The 18089-nt window shown below is 37.2% G+C and overlaps 1 protein-coding gene across 7 annotated transcripts in view; it reads left to right on the plus strand.

Moving 5' to 3' along the window:
• Window positions 1–18089, plus strand: part of NT5C3A (5'-nucleotidase, cytosolic IIIA) — a 35352-nt gene that overhangs the window by 9692 nt on the left and 7571 nt on the right. For 2 of the 7 annotated variants that reach the window (XM_038388492.2, XM_038388493.2), the window contains exons 2-4: window positions 8002–8282; window positions 8694–8800; window positions 17986–18084. In XM_038388492.2, coding sequence (XP_038244420.1) covers window positions 8132–8282; window positions 8694–8800; window positions 17986–18084 — 357 coding nt within the window. In that variant the 5' untranslated portion in view covers window positions 8002–8131. Of the gene's footprint in view, window positions 1–8001; window positions 8283–8693; window positions 8801–14441; window positions 14507–15657; window positions 15677–17985; window positions 18085–18089 lie in introns of those variants that run through there. The other 5 variants (XM_043508783.1, XM_038388496.2, XM_038388495.2 and 2 more) reach the window with 5 other exon arrangements.

Genomic DNA, 18089 nt, shown 5'->3' on the forward strand with positions numbered 1-18089 from the left:
TCAGAACCGATCAGGTCTCTCTAACACTGCCGCTCCATTACCATACCAGCGTTAAAGGGAGCTGCTTAGTATTGATCTGGCAAGGATGGAAATGCAGAGATCTTGAATGTTAGGGAGTAATCTGTTTGAAAAAAGAATGGAAAAGGAAGGAAAGAGGGAATAATTAAAAAGTTATGCCATGCCCAGAAAAATCATAGCATTCCTGTCCCCATACAGGAGGGAGGAGAGTTTCGTCACCTTCCAAAATATAAATACTAAAGCCCAGCAGAACTTTCTTCTTTGAATTTCACAGTTGGGGGTGGGGGAAAGAGAGAAATGGAGTAGAAAGTCTCTGCATAAAAGTAGGTTCTTCATTTATGGTTGTCTCTAAAGGGAAAGTTAAACCACCTACTTTGTCTGTATATATTCATACTCTTGGGGCTTGTGCCTTTGGTGCTGCACAGGAACCTACTTTGATTGATAGCACTATATACATGAAGCTTAAGGTTGAGATCCAAGGGCCAAAAGTATGGCTCATTTTCTTCTTGCCTCAGTTGGGTGAAGGTCAGAACCTTGATGTCATACCCTTCAGCCCTTGGTCTCGGTAGTTAACTCTAGATCTGTTCCATTTGGAGTTTTTTCCTGGCCACAGTTCTCTGCTTTTGTTCAGTTATTTTTGTTGCCATCCAATAATTTTTTTTCCTAAACGTCAAGAGATGCATACGGTGGCTTGGTAAAATGTCACTTATTGACCAATATTCCCAGTACTTACAGTTCCTGAGTAAAGGTCACTCCCAGATGTCTACTGATCACTAAGAGTATATACTGGTTTTCATTAGTAGAACTCAAAGTATTATCATCCCCATTTTTCAGATGAGAGGGAAAGTGAGGTACAGAGTGACATGAAGTGACATGCCAGGGTCACCTAGTTAGACCTGAGAATAGAACCAGATATGCAAACTTTCAGTCTTGTGCCATATCCACACGGCTTTCACCCTTAGTCTTGTTGAACCTTACCCATGGAACTCTCACACCCAGTGAGATTCCAAACGCCATCTCTTGAAGAAATCAGTGAGGCTTTGTTCAGGGACCCACCTATCTGGAGCTCATTAGAGGGTTAGGGCCTTAGTTATTACTTGCTCAGGGAGAGCAGTAGAGGATTAAAATTTGGCATACAAACTTACCTGAAGCTCAGTTCAAACAGTGGTATTGTTTTTTTGACTTGGTAATTAAGTGTAATACCCAGTTCAGAAGAGAAATCCTGTAGTTAAACTAGTTCTCATCCTTATTTCCTTGGGTGGCTACTGCTAATAAGTCTACCAAGAATGGGGCACTATACTGTCAATACCCAAAGGAGAACGAAAGGTCACTCTTCCCAGAAACTGTAGTTCTTCAAGTTGATTGCCAGTATAGCTCCATCCTTGCTTTTACAGAGATTCTATTATGAGCTCTAGGTAAGTGGAAGGAAATGAGGCACATTAATGCTGTGGTCCTTTTTTAATGCCTTCAAGTGATAACATGAGCTCTGTATGGAATCACAAAACTTGTTGCTTTCTAGAAGGTTTTGAACAGACAGTTGAGCCACATCTATTTTAACTACAGTCACTGATTAATAACTTTTTGTTTTGGTCTCAATGTAGGGTTGTTAGTTCTTGGTTTGGCAAAAAAAAAACCCAAAAAAACATCTTCGGTCCTCCTTCAAGCACAGAATAACTCCTGTCGCCACGTGACCTTAATTGAGGTTCCTTATAGCCTCAATTTAGCAAGGTATTTCAAGCACATGTTTAGGCTGATTGAAGTCAGTGGGCTTACCTTCTGAAAGTATGCACATGTATCATTACCTTGCTGAACCAGGACCCATATCTTTGTGTAACCTGGGGTGATGGACCAATTTTTATAGAGGGGTGTTGCTAATGAAAACCATGTATTTGGGGTTTGTTATTACTACTTCAAGCCGGGGGTATGGTAACACCCCTAGTTCCACCACTATTGTGTGTAACATCACTTTATAATTTTAAGTAATTTATTAAGAAACTGTTTTCCACAGAGCAGCGGTTAACTAGAAAACTCATTATTTGTTTGTTACATTTCCCATAGTCATTTAAGAATTTTTTTTTAAACTATGCACTGTATATTGGAGAGTCTGTTTTGATTTGGAGCCATACAATTAGTCACAGCAGTTAAGCGGCTCTCACTGTGTACCCTTGGAAAAATCATGGAGCAGGTCCTCAAGGAATCCATTCTGAAGCACTTAGAGGAGAGGAAAGTGATCAGGAACAGTCAGCATGGATTCACCAAGGGCAAGTCATGCCTGACTAATCTAATTGCCTTCTATGACGAGATAACTGGCTCTGTGGATGAGGGGAAAGCAGTGGACATGTTGTTCCTTGACTTTAGTAAAGCTTTTGATACGATCTCCCACAGTATTCTTGCCAGCAAGTTAAAGAAGTATGGGCTGGATGAATGGACTATAAGGTGGATAGAAAGCTGGCTAAATCACTGGGCTCAGCGGGTAGTGATCAATGGCTCCATGTCTAGTTGGCAGTCTGTATCAAGCAGAGTGCCCCAAGGGTCAATCCTGGGGCCGGTTTTGTTCAGTATCTTCATTAATGATCTGGAGGATGGCGTGGACTGCACCCTCAGCAAATTTGCAGATGACGCTAAACTGGGAGGAGTGGTAGATACGCTGGAGGGTAGGGCTAGGATACAGAGGGACCTAAACAAATTAGAGGAATGGGCCAAAAGAAATCTGATGAGGTTCAACAAAGACAAGTGCAGAGTCCTGCACTTAGGACAGAAGAATCCCATGCAATGCTACAGACTAGGGACCGACTGGCTAGGCAGCAGTTCTGCAGAAAAGGACCTAGGGGTTACAGTGGACGAGAAGCTGAATATGAGTCAATGGTGTGCCCTTGTTGCCAAGAAGGCTAACAGCATTTTGGGATGTATAAGTAGGAGCATTGCCAGCAGATCGAGGGACGTGATCGTTCCCCTCTATTCGACATTGGTGAGGCCTCCTCTGGAGTACTATGTCCAGTTTTGGGCCCCACACTACAAGAAGGATGTGGAAAAATTGGAAAGTGTCCAGCAGAGAGCAACAAAAATGATTAGGGGACTGGAACACTTGACTTATGAGGAGAGGCTGAGGGAACTGGGATTGTTTAGTCTGCAGAAGAGAAGAATGAGGGGGTATTTGATAGCTGCTTTCAACTACCTGTAAGGGGGTTCCAAAGAGGATGGATCTAGAATGTTCTCAGAGGTAGCAGATGACAGAACAAGGAGTAATGGTCTCAAGTTGCAGTGGGGGAGATTTAGATTGGATATTAGGAAAAACTTTTTCACTAGGAGCGTGGTGGAAGCACTGGGATGGGTTACCTAGGGAGGTGGTGGAATTTCCTTCCTTTGAAGTTTTTATGGTCAGGCTTGACAAAGCCCTGGCTGGGATGATGTAGTTGGGGATTGGCCCTGCTTTGAGCAGGGGGTTGGACTAGATGACCTCCTGAGGTCCTTTCCAACCCTGATATTCTATGATTTTATGCATAACTGACTCTTATCTTCTTTAGTACAGATAATGTAAAAGGCATTAAAATGATATAATAATTCATCTTAAATATTTATATGTAACTTTTGACCAACTGTAAGATTACACAACTGTTTTCATCAGCTGATTTACAATGGTGTCTTGACTTACAATTCTGGAAATTCCAAATGATTCAAAATTTGTGTTGGGAAAATGGCATATTATATACAACATACTGAGCCAAAATTTTAATGTCTAAAATCAGCCACAATGGGAATAGCTTTTATGGTTATGTCTTCTCTAATTCATTTATGATCATACAGTCATTTAAGTTGGAAAGGATGACTAATAGGTCACCTAATTATTTTCCTGCATCATATGTGGAGATGGAATTTTATTATCCTGATAAAATGATATTGCATACAATTTTTAATACCTCATGTGAAGGAGATTCCTCACCTCCCCTGGTAGCTTGTTTTACTTTCTAGAATGGTTTGGTGGCATATAAACATCTTCTGAATATGTAACCTAAAATTTTGTTGCTGCACCTTTTAATCCGTTCATCATACTTGATTTTACTGACTAACGAAACTGCCTCTCTCTTCTGTATCACATTCTTTCTTATTTTTGGACTGTTCTATCCAGACTTTCCCAGTTTAATGTGCCTAGTTTGCTTCACCTTTTAGGTTTTATTTTTTGAGATCTTATTATTGGTTTTTATTTCTTTTTGAAATCTGCCTTTCTCATTTGTCTGTTCTTTTGGAGCCACTGACTGAATCCTTTACTGTTAATGAGGCATACAATGTGTTGAGTAGAGCAGAATTATCTTGTTTGTTTAAGTTGCGAGGTCCTTCAACTTACACAGTATCTTCCATCTGTATTTGAGTCTGATTATTACTTTTGAGCCACTTCATATTTCCCTGAATTGTAACTCGTTGATTTCATCCTAGTTCTCTAAAGGTTATGCTAAATTTTATCCTATCATTAATGTCTCCCAGCATCTAATCATCCACAAATGTGACTAGCATAATCTCTGTTCCACACTCCAATTTTCTTGTAGAAAAAATTAATGGTTTTGGATCCAGAACTCCTGCAGGACCCACTTGGCAGCTTTATATTACCTCCAGTTACTTAACCCGCATCTCATTTCCCTAGGAGACTGTCAACTGAAACCATATCAAATATCCTGCTGGTATCAAGATACAAGTTTACTACTGCATATCCATTCCATCTGTTTTATCCATTAATGTTGAAGGGAAGATACGGTTTTAGATTGGCTCCTTTATAGACTTGTTTTATAATTCTCTCTCCTGCTTGAATTTGGTATTAGAATAGTAAGGTTGAGTTGGCACTCTTCTTTCTCTGGAAATGATAATTCAAGCGGTTTCGTAGCATCTGAAATTCATCCACTTGCTAATAGTTATTTCTTATGAAGTTCTTGAAAACTATGTATACAAATCTTAGTCTGTGTTTACAGAAATATGTTTTCTGATCATACATCTAATTTCTTAACATATTACAAAATTCTCTGCAACAGAAAGCAAGAAATGATATTGTCTTATTTAAGAAATGTGAAAATAGCTAATATCCATATGGATATACTCAGTTGTCCAACTATAGCATATCCACCAGAAAAAATAGTAAAGCAATGTACAGCTACTGAGTGGAAATGGAGTATAAAAACAAAATTCAGTCATCTCAAAATACCACATGAACTGAACATAAGGTAATAAGTTGATTCTAACCAAAAGAAAAGTAAATCTTACATAGAGCAGTGATTCTCAACCTTTTCAGGTTGATGATTTCTTATTCAGAGCCAAATATTCACAACTCACTTTAATTTACTATAAATGTAAAAATCAAAACAGCAAAAAATGATAAATTTGATCCATCTACATAATTTGTGTGCATGTGTTTTCAAGAGGTTGACAGAATACCTGACCTTGAAGGGTAAAGAGATATGGAAAATCAGATTATCTTTGCTTCAGACTGTGTTTTTTTTTTTTGTTTTTGTTTTTTTAAATGTAATGCCTAGCAACCCCACAGTGCCATCATGACACCAACATTGCCCCTACCCCATCCCCTTTTTCCCCACCGGATCTTGACCTACCAACTGAGAAACACTGACATAGAGCAACAGTGTAAAAATTCAAATTAAAACATATTCATAATATTAATTGCAAAAACCAAACATTTTTGACTACTTATTTTTCTGTTAATTCATTTCCCAGAATATTTTGTACTGAAAGTGTTTCCAGAAAAATCTTACTACTACAGTACTCAGCCAGAAGAGTTCTATTTTAACCTCCTCTAGCTGCTAAAATAATTATCCCTCCCTCTGTGGTACTTAAATTATTTTAAAATGACCTTCAGTACTGAGAGAGTAAAGATTGTACAGAGGTCATGCTGGGCTTTGTTCATATCTCATTATAAACAGATAGTGATTTGAATTTTGTCTCTGTACAGAAGTTGGAAGGAAGTTTAGGCTAAATCCTGGTCAAACTGAAAGTCAGCGTGACCAGGATCTGGTCTGTAATAAATAACCATGTTGCTCTACTGTTACCTTCTGCTGTGTGCAATGCTTTATTTCATTTACCCTATGTCAAAGTAGCAGATGTATCTGGCAACTATTTTTTTTTAAACAAGGTCATTTTTAATTGTAGTGTAGGTCTTTCATTTCTAGCTATCCCACTTTCATAATGTGAAAACACAATTGAGTTATCCTTTCAAAAATTTAAGATTGGGCGCTCTTACTAATTTGAAATGTGTTGTAATATAACATGGTAGCTTTTTTATTTGAAATGTATCAAGATTATGCTGGTTTTACATTTTAGTATTAAATTTTTTTATACAATGTACAAATTAAGAGCTAATTTTAACACTTCCCCTCAATCTTAATTCAGCCTGACTTTCAGCTCACTTATAAAGTACAGTAGTACTTTTTTAAGGGAGCAAGCTAGCGTTCTTACCTCCTTAAATTCTTGGTATCATGAGGTTTATCTTTCCCCTCTAAACAATACCCAAGCAGCATTACGTGCTGACGATATCCCATCATTTTTTCCATTGTTTGCAATATCTGACTCCAGCACACTGATAATGACATCCTGTGAGACCTGTTTCAATCCATACATACCATGCCTTCAAGGTGACACAGACTTAGTTAATCTTGGTTCATTTTTGATGAACTAAAGTATATAGAATGAAGCCCTTACATTAATACATATTCATATACTAGACAACTTTTCACAGTTTTCATAAGTATATTTAAAATATAAATCCTTGTCTCCATTATGAGCTGCAAAGTTGTCTGTCTTTATATTAAATAATTCAGACTCGGTCAAATTACTATGTATATCATGTTTCAGTTGAAACACATTCTTATAGACCATTTATAAACCAAAAGCATGTTAACACTCTCAAATCATTATTGGACCCTACAGAAGCTATAAATGTTTGTAAACATCTATGCAAACTAACTTTCTAAATCATAATGTGTAACCTTTGGAAGGGATGCATTATATTTTGAACGTGGTCTGGAACAAATTTCCTGCTTCTGTAAGAGTGCACTAACCTATGAGAAATAAGGTTTTTTTTTTTTTGGTTTTATTCAGATCCTAATGGATAGAATGTCCACATAACCACTTAGGGCCCTTGTTAGTTGTCTCAGAGGCAGGGCATGGTGGGCACAAAGAATGAACCATTGCCTATCCTGCAGGTAGTCCCTTTTGGTTAGTTAGAACAGTGGTTCTCAACCTGCGGCCCAATCAGCACACAACTGCAGCCCATGTAACATCCTGTACCATCAACTGCCCTGATGTCTACGGGACAAGTTCTGAGGGTGAAAGAGCCACCAAAAACCTAAGGACATGCAGGTTTTGGTGGGGCAACGGAGAAGCTTGCACTTGTGCTGTCACATTGGAACCTTTCATGAGCATGGAATTCACATGACATTTACTTTTCCAAATGAGACTGGGGGAAAAACTATTTATCCTTTACAATAGTGGTTTTCCACCTGTGGTCCACATACTCTCTCTAAGATTTCCAAAGGGGTCCACAACTCCATTTGAAATTTTTAGGGGTCTGCAAATGAAAAATGGTTGAAAACCACTGCTTTACAATAAGAAAATAATTTATTTTCAATCCCATTTCCCTCCCCAACCCCACCCAATTACTTTTTTCTTCATCCAGTTTGGCAATGCTCCTAATGACAAAATTACTAAAGCATGTTAATAGAGGCTGTCTGTCTCCCAAAAACTAACAAACAGTCCTCCTGGATTTCCTGCTTCATTACTCCATAGATAAGTAATGGCTCTGTAAATACTTAATTTCCTATAATTTGTTTCTTCTACTAAATAAGTTGCATACACCTTTTATTAATGAGATGTAGGGAATTCATTGCTGTCCTAAGGCACTTTTAAAAGATTTGGTAGGAAAAGGTTGGAAATATACCAAAGAAACAGGCTTTTGCTTTGCAAAACAAGAAGTGCCTTACTCTGTTACAGAAATCCAAATTTGCCTGCTGCATCCATCAAAGCTGTTCATTCAGTGAAGGTCAAAGGTTCTGTTGTTGGTGCACCAGCTGATCGTCTGTAAGCTGTATAGCTGAGCATAACAAAGTGCTGTGCATTGCTGATGTGCGTCACAGGGCCCTGGGTTTTTGCACAGGGATTAGTCAGGCTGTATTTGGAAACGCCCACAACTGCACCTTGTGCTGCTATATTAGTGTTTCCCAAGCAAGAAGAATTTTCTTTCACTCCTTCAGCTGCTCCGGCAAACCCCTCCGGTAAGTGTGTGCAATTCATGTAAACAGAAATGGCACTGTCTTCTGTCTGCATTTTATAAACCAGTATTATCAGTTGTGTATTACTTATGCTTGCTTATTGTGACAGCTTAATACATTTTCTAAAAAATCAATGTCTGATAATGTAGACTTCAAAACAGCATTAAGGGAATAAAAAAATCGTTGATCTAGTTATTTAATAGATCTTGTATGGAGAGGAATATTTAAAATGTGCATTGGTATCGCTTAAAATGTGGGTAATTTCAAATTGGTCTAAATATACACTGTGAGTGTCCATGTCTTTATGTATATACAGCAAAAAATCTTCTTTTTTTTTTTTTTTAAATTTTTTCAAAAAATCAGATAATGTAGCACACCATTTCTTTAAGAGGTTTACTTGGTTTTTGTTGGCAGCCTGTATGCAAGCCCTGCATCTCTGGACACTGCTTACCACCTATGCTGTTGCAGTAGGACAAAATCAAGGACAGAAGAAGCAAGAGTGCCCTAAGCTCAACGCACAGGTACTCTTTTTAAATGCATGAAAAAAAGTGCTGTCAGTCAATTGTCCAAGAATAGCCTCTTAAAACATGCATTTCTTCCAAAAATGTCCAAGTCAGTGCTGCAGTAAGCACAGAAATTTGTAACATATCAATCAATCTTATAAACAAAATTCTGAAATGGGGGAAAACACTTTTGACTAATTTCCTGAACATTCAAATTTGTTTTCTTTTATTTCTTCTATTTTTTATTAAAGTACATATTCCAATATTTAGTATGCTTGGATCTTAAATAAAAACTTCTCCCTGTCCCATTATGCTATGCTTTTTAGGATTCTAGTACTGTTGCAAAATATGCTACAAATTAGCATAATCAGTGCTTTGATATCTGAGTGTCATAATTCGCAAAGATCAGACTTTTTTCCCTCTTTGATCAGCAGGCTAAGACTATGACTTAGTAAAGCTTACTAGGTCACCAGAGCATTTCTTGCCATAGTATTTGAAGAGTCTTACTTAAAAATCTCTCTTCTACTACACTCTCTCTTGTTTTTGCCACACAGACTTCAATTCCAGTTTGGCTTTTTATAGCTACTAACTTTCAAACTTTAGGAGTTAGAAACTAAGGCTTTATGCCTCCTGAAAGCTGCAGTCTAAGTTTACAGATACAGCAGTGGTTTATAGCTTTAGCACATTTCAAAATAATGTCCCTGCAATCATATCAAATGTGAAAAGGGGTTAGGAGAAACTAAATGAAAGTAATCAAAGTGATGTGGGGTTTTTGCATCGGATTTCATGAAACAATTACTGTAGGTCATCAGGAAAATGAGATTCCCAACTTTTAGGTGGCATTAACCATGGTTTCCAAAATATCAGATTTTGAAACTCACTGGTATCTTGCTCTGTCATTTTGGTACTGGTACATAACTAAGTATATGATAGCGAGTCCCAAGCCTTGCACCAGGATATTTTTAATTCTCTCAATATATCTAATCACATAGTAATTTTTAAAAAACTAGTTTGCTTTTGCAAGTTGAGCTCTGTGAGAGCTCCTCTTTGCTTTTAAAATGTTACTGGAAGTCACCACCACAGCATAAAAATAAAATGTGCAGTTAACTTTTAGTCATCACAACTCTGTTGCATTCATTTGCAGCTTCCTTGTTCAGAAATGGCATAAAGAATCAAAGTAGATTTTCTTGTTTCCTCTGAATTAAAAGTTGATGTTTAATGGATTTAGAATCTGAAAGATTGCCTAGTTTTGTTGAGGTTTAAATTGTATCACACAATTGTGAAAACAAATGTAACAGCAGTTAAAATTCATGAGATTAGTAACATTCATACACATTAAAACACAACTAATTCTTACCTGATTTAATTCTTGTCCAATATCTTAACATTTTTGGTGGCCATATGGTTGCCTTTAGTTTTATTATAGGTTTGCAAAGCGAATGCATACCAGCTTGCATCTCTCAACAAATTTAGTAAGAAAACAGCTAATTTCTGAGGCTCTGGACAAAGAGTACTAACACACATGGAAATAAACCTTGCTCCGTAAAACAACTTGTGTACAATTCTCGGGTTGTCTTCTATTTTTATCATTATACCATCCAGGAGAGGAGGGAGGGTTCTAGCAGCTCTTCTTTTTGAGAAGTATGCATCACAATTAGCCTTGGCAAAACAAGCAAGAACTTTATATATACTAAGTAGAGTAGGGTTACAAGGCTATCAGTTTAAAAATACACTGCCCATTTTTCCATGACCTCGTTCAGGGTATCTCCAGAACAGTGGTGTTTATAATCTTAGACTAGTTGATGATGAAAATCTGAATTATGATTAATCTTGTTCAGGATGTTCACTTAGATCTAATTGTGGAATCATTTCTATGTCTCCATACAATTAATACTGAAAATAATTTTCTGTTTCAAGTCAGATTTTGAGCTCCTGTCACTTACAGGTAATAAAAATTTTTAGAAAAACCTCCTTCAGCCTGAAATATCCCCTGGTTAGTCAATGGCCAAATGGGATTTGTTTGGAAAGCCTGAAATAAATCTGAGAAGCTGTTTTTGAGTTTGTAGGATTTAAAAGAAATTGAGGTTTTTCACTTTCTCCAAACTATGTCCCCTACCCCAAATCTCTTAACACATAAAAGGTATGGTCTGTAAAGTTCAAATAATTTGTTTAGCTAGGCCTCAATGAGAGCATGTGCACAGAACCCCACATATATTAATAATGCTTTAATATAATTAATTAATTATCCAAAGTGGAATTCCTTAATGTGGGGGACACTGAATTCCCCCCTGGGGATTATATATCTGTCATTAAAAAACTAAATGAAAGATTTAGATAAAGTGAATTTTTTAACAACTGCAATGTTAAACAGCTGGGTGTAGCCTTCCTTGTGACAATAGCCTTCAAAATGTAAAGCGACCACCAATGTTCTCATGAGTGACCTATCCAGTATCAAGAACCTCCCTCAAGATCTTGATCTATGCTCATCCCAAAACTCCAGCAAAAGGTAGAGGGAGACCTGCTGTGGTATTTTCACCTACTTCCCTCTTAAAATCCATATATTCCCCTCAGATACCTGCTCTTGGCTTCAGTGACTCAGTAGCCCTCCCCCAATATATTGACCAATGCAGCAAACCCTACTCTTCTCCTTTCCCCAAAAAGATGTAGCTTCATTTAGAGGGAAGGGAAGGATAACTTTCCTGTGGGTACTCTCTGAACACTTGGGAGATTCTGAAAGACATGCCTAGAGTAGTGGGTTGGTGGGGAAGCAATTTCTCACCTTCTCTCCCCAGGCCACTCTCAGTGCTCTGGTTTCAAGCCAGAGAGGTACTGCATATTTGCCTCAAAAGTATGAATTGTAATTGCAAGTCTCATTTAAAATAGATGCCAAAATACTAGTCTCTGACCCAGATACATTATTCCCACAAGTTGTAAAGTCCATATCAACATTTACTGCCAGGAGAAATGTCTTCATTTTATACACCCCTTCAGCAAAACCAAAATCCTTTTCATGATTCTCAGTGGGTGCAGAAAAGTTCTTTGACCAAGTATAATATTTTAACAGGTTTCAGAGTAGCAGCCGTGTTAGTCTGTATTCGCAAAAAAGAAAAGGAGTACTTGTGGCACACCTTAGAGACTAACAAATTTATTTGAGCAATAAGCTTTCGTGAGCTACAGCATCCAATGAAGTGAGCTGTAGCTCACGAAAGCTTATGCTCAAATAAATTTATTAGTCTCGAAGGTGCCACAAGTACTCCTTTTCTTTATAATATTTTAGTGTATTGTGTTTGAGGCCTTAACTAAATGTGGCCTAGAAGGAAGATGTCAAAATCAGGAAATTGCAGTCCCACAGATATTTGTTTATTAGTGGGAAAACTACTCCACTTTTTGTTCTCTCAGGACACAAAATAAGGATGTGTCTGACTCTGTTGCTCAGATAAGTATAATAGAGCATTGTATTATTAAAGCAGAAAAAGGAATTGGTGGAGGAAATTGACAGTCATGCCTGGATGATGATTCATTGAGATATTTACTTATCCTATGTATTCCATTCCCAAACTAGTACTGTAGGTTTGAATTTTGAATCAATTTTGACAAAATTGGATCACTCCAGTTACAAGCAAATCCTAAATAAGCCAGAGGCACTGGTGCAGAGGATTGTACCCTAATGAATTTTTTTTCCCCCTTTTATATAGGCCCAAACAAGATCAATATCTGGGAATTTATATTCCCAATAAATCAAAACTAGTCAATTTTAACATTTTCCCATTATAACAGTCAAACAACCTAGATGGATGAATACATCACTAATATCATCAGGCTGGCACTACTTAAAATGAATTTTATCACTCATCTCCTGGATCCGCTTTCTAGATTTCCCTGTAGTTTTAAGAACTTCACTCATTCGCACTCTCTTTTCAATTAAACAAAGTTTCGGGACACCTAAATCTGCCACCAGTTTTTTAAGTAGATTTTGTAATGTAACAAAGCAACTATCACTAGAAGCACTGTTTCTATTTGTTGCTTTTCAGCAGATTGGAGTCCTGTAAGCTCTTTTATTCTATTTTTAAACCTACACTTGGTCGAATTGACTTCAATGGAACCAGGATTTTGCCTTTTAAATTTAGTATGAATTTTGTGATCAGATCTAATTTTAGTTTCTCTCTGCCCCCCTCTACCATATTCTACCAGGGTAATGTAAATTATTTATATGTAATAGCAATGATGAAAAAAACATGAATAATCTATATAAATACCTTGGACACTATGTAAAAACAAACAAAAGAACAGGAGCATCATGCTCCATAAATTAAACACTAAATGAACTTAAAACTCTGTCTTTCTCATTAAGTAATTCTTCTCACTACATACCCATGTGTGAGATGCAGATCTAAATTACAGAATGGTCCTGCAAGTTGTTACCCTTATTCTCAGAACTTGTCTCCATATCTTCTTTATACAAGTTGTCTTCTACTATGGCTCTAAAGGACTGAAGGTTTTCTGAATCTGCACTGTCAATTAGAGCTCATTCATCAACCTGTAGGCTCACACATAATCTACCTCATCAATGTCAGAATTGCCTTTCAACACAGTCACCTTCTTTTACACCCTAGCCCAAAAGATAACTGTATCTTGATGGGCTAGTCCAGTAACTTCTGCATATCCTCTATAGAATGTTCCAGGGCTGTGGATCTTCATTCACATCTTTATCATAAGTGTTAAATAGGAGTGCCTAACTGACTCCTTCCATAAAACTTAGTTTAAACTTCTCATATATTTCTAATCCTTTTGAAGCCCCTGGTTTCTTATGATCCTCATTGTTTTCTAGGCTTTCTATTTAGACAAGGTGACAAAAACTGAACACAGGATTCAGGATGGTGATAACCATCAATTATACAATTGCTCATAAGCATTCTCTCTTTCTTGGTACATCTTATTTTTTCAATCAACCAACACATCAGAATTTTTGATGCGCCTGTGTATATTGAGCTAACTCCTAGAGCTTTTCTGAGTGGTAACAGTTAATTCAGAATTTCTGTGTTCATGTGACTTTTTTTATGGGCTTTACCTTGCACTCCTATGTTAGTTCATTTCTGTATGTCTTCTGAATTCCTCCCAACTTGGATCCTCTTATCTACTCCAACAATGAAGAATGTGATCACAAATGCAGCAAAAAAACAATAAGCTCCACAGTTGGAAGCATGGGGGGGGAAGTTACTAAGTATAAGTCATTCATACTTTCTCTATAGTACCCAATAGGAAGCTAATGACCACTTATAAAAAGTAGTGCACTTAAAATGTACTAAAACTAAAGTAATTCCATGGTCAACATATTTTAGTCAAAATATAATAGCTTGTATTCTTATTTGTAATTAAATTATCACTTATAATTTAAGTGATTAGTTCATTGCTTTTTCATAAGTAGAGATGTTGGTTTCAACTATTTAAAGATCTAACATAACACTGCCTGATAGATTTCCAGTCTATTGAAGGACACAGATTGTACCCATGATGCAGGCCTGCTTCTGCCTGTGAAAATATCTACATTACAGGATTTGGACTTTATTAACTAACATGAGTTGTCCTCTTTTTGGAAGTGGCAGTTTTGTTCTGAAATATTGAGTATTGAATCTGCCTTTCTTCCTTGATTCTTATGTAGAAGCTATATTGGAACTAAAGGAGCAGCACAAGTTCTCAGCATCAGTTAGTACCAGTGAGAGTGAGGTAAGCCACTTTGCAACATAGATGAGGCATGATGCTTTCTTTATGTTCAGAAATGCTTGCTGAAAATGTCATGCACTGAAACAATCATATTTTCTTCTTTAAGAATAGTCTTTTTTGGGCAGAAAAATAAACATAGCATTTTAAAAGTATTTTCAGAAACCAAAAAAGAAATAGATTTAGTCCAAAGCAAAGCATTATCAGTGTCAAGATATTCAAACTATGCCCAGAGAAATCTCTGGGAATTAAAAAGAAGTTTAAATGTACCTCTCTCCAATCTCATTCCCTCTCTTCTTGGTAATTAAGCCAGCCTAATAATGTCTGAAATACTACTTGCATAGGACAATTATATCATTTTTGCATTCCCTCCCTTCTAAACATGCATGTCCATTTTATATAATTGAAATGGAAGGATTCAGAGGTGAGTAATCTTTCAGATTCCTGGAGTAAAAGAACCACAGATCAGGGCTGAGGAGCTCTTCTTTCTTTCAAATACTGTAGGAATTCTCTTGCTCAGGCATAAAAATACCCATTTATTCCAGTTTGTCTATCATTAATCCACAAACTGCAAAATGAATTTTAATATGTTCTATAAAATGCCTCAGAAAAAGTTGAAAATTGCAATGTTTTGCTTCATACCATAAGACTCTAGTTGACCTGATGTACTGACAATAGTTCTTGTGAATACTTTTCTATAGCAGAATTACACATGCAACTCTGGTGCAAAGGACTCACAAGAGGATTCTTGATTAACCAACAGATTTGACAAGCATTTTTTATGAAGAGTTTACTGTGTCCTTTACTTTAATGATTCCCCATTCTTTATTTTTTCCTAATTTAACTTTCAGATTATCTAACACTGAATATTCATCCATTTAAAAGGGACAAGAGAGGTCCAGATGCTGAGTTAGACTGCACCACTGTATAAAGAGTAGGAGTACTTGTGGCACCTTAGAGACTAACAAATTTATTAGAGCATAAGCTTTCGTGAGCTACAGCTCACTTCATCGGATGTATAAAGAGTGGTTCTCTTCTGAAATGTGACTATATAAAAATGGCACCTTACTTACTACTCAACAGAATTTTAAGTGTTGTTGGTGATGGTACAAAACAAATGTATCCAGATTGCAGCCCAGTCCAGACAATTTTCTTGGTTATGTAGTGCTCATGAAGGTAACAGCATATGACACTGAAACCACATAGAAAATAAATCTGAATTGAGAAGGGGATGGGTGTGTATATTTGTGTGTTAACAGTGACGTTCCTCACCAAAACTAACTTCATGAGCCATAGTGATCACTTGTGAGCAAAACAAGACAGTTCTAACTTCCTACAAAAGAATCTGAGCATTCTGTCTTGGCAGTGTTCCCACCCAGAACCAACCTGTAGCATGAGCAACTGGAAATGGATTTTTGTCACCTGAGTGGCAGTGCAGAGTTCTACCAGTTCTCAAATGGTATTGAAATATTTTGCCTATAATGTGCTCTCAGTATAGAATCCTACACATATAGCAGAGAGCTGGTGTAACTGGCTTCAGTATGTATCTGTAATAAATATTTGAAATTTTTACTAACTTCTGAAAAGTGCCTTCAACCACAGAAAAAAATTTTGTAGTTTGCTTCATAAATTGCTGTTAATCTAAGGCAACAATTGCCCTACTGTGATTTTATTGCAAGTCTCAATTTTAGGCGTGCATTTTTTTTCCCCCAAAGTTTCTCCAAATATTTTGATTACTGGTAGCATTGCTCTATTCAAAATGGCTGCCATTTCCTGTAACTTTTAATGGAACTGAAAGCAGATTCACCTCAGTTAAGGTGAATACAACTTCCTTATAGTCTTTACAGGTGGTCTGCCTCTAGTAACAGTGATGACCATCTCTTCATTGTTTCCAGTGGAACTGAAACTAGTCTGCCCTCTCAGCTATATGATTTGAAAACTGAGAGAGCCCAGGGAATGTGGGTACTGAAGTCTATATTTAACAGACTATGAGGACTCATTGACGAGGGTACAGTATGAGAGAAATTAGTGTCAAGAACAGGAAGGAAGATCAGTGTTGCATGATTAGATTGATGCTCATCAGTCATCAAATAAGAATTTCTTTGGAAGCCCATCAATTACTTGAGAATCTAAGCTCTTTTTTTTAAAAATTTTCTAGTTTTTATGTGGCAAAGATAATGTGCTAAGCATAAACTGATGCAGGCTGAGTTTGAACAGTGAATGAAAACATTAACTCATGGCCATTTGCATCCCTTAGTCCCCATAGTGGTTACAGAAAGCCTCAGATGCAGGTGATATCACTGTGCATGTGATAAGTGGTGCATAGGGACTTTGCAAGAAAAAGAGGATTTGGGCATGGTAGGAATGATGCTGGGCAGTGAACAGAGAATTCACATGGTAAAAGCACCAGTGCAAGCAGTGCCTCAGCTTCTGCTACTCACTTTAGAGTCATAATAAAATATATGGAGCACTTCTGCTCACCAGGTTGGAATGACCACCACACCTTGATCAGTACTTTTGCCACTAACCTAAATTATCACTGGCAGTGGAGACAACCTGCAAATGTCCTCAAGGGGTTATCAGTTGAAACTAGATTTGGATTTGAATATAAATGTTCCCCAATAGTGCGTGCAACCCATGCAGATGGAGCATTTTACTAACTCATGAAAACTTGTAAATGAACTAACTTTTTACTGTACTTTACCTCTCCCCAAAGTCAAGTTCTTCTGAGCTGTCTCTTCCTCTCCCCCAAAACTAAGTAAGTTGAAAACTTTGCCAGTAAGACTGCTCAATCCTTCCAATTTTTCAGAAGTTAATGTGCAAAACTTCTGTGCCGTCTCCTAACAATACCATCTTAAGTTTTTTGTTTCCTTGAATTTACATTCATTCCAGCAGTACTGAAATGTGACCTGTTGTTGTATCATAGAATGCCCTGTATGGGTTACTGTAAGTACACCTTGAGAGAACAAGTAATGTTCTGTACACAGTCCTCACAATTATGAGGTGGATTCTGAGTTCAGTCTTTATAAGTGAACTGAACATCTTAGGAACAACTAAAAACCATGATAAAACCATCAGTCTTAAGGGCATACAACAGCACATGACACGCTCTTAAACCCAACTCTTTCTACTTCTTGGTGCCTTATTGCAGCCACTAGGTGGTGCTGCAGCAGCATAACTTGTTTCTCTTCTTCCCTAGAATCCCTTATTTTTCAGTTGATACATGGGGGATCATGGAAAGGGGGGAGTGGCTAATTGAGGACAAATCATTTGGGAAGCAGCATTGACAAGGATGAACAGAGATTGTATGCACTTTAGGGACCACTAGCAGTCCCAGGGCTTTTTTTTTTTTTTTTTACTTCTCCATTATCCTACTCAATGTTACACAGAACTCTTTATATGCAGTACCTGCCCTTTAATGTTTAACAATTAAACATCTGTATTTAGTTTATAATTTATTTCCTTCTCTGTTCTATTTCTTATAGATGCCAGAATTTCAGAAGAAGACTGTCCATATCAAGGACCCAGGAAGAGTAGAAGAAATTATCTGTGGACTCATCAAAGGTGGAGCTGCCAAACTTCAGGTGAA

The sequence above is a fragment of the Dermochelys coriacea genome, chromosome 2 (assembly GCF_009764565.3).
Source record: "Dermochelys coriacea isolate rDerCor1 chromosome 2, rDerCor1.pri.v4, whole genome shotgun sequence".
NCBI classification, from domain to species: Eukaryota; Metazoa; Chordata; order Testudines; family Dermochelyidae; genus Dermochelys; species Dermochelys coriacea.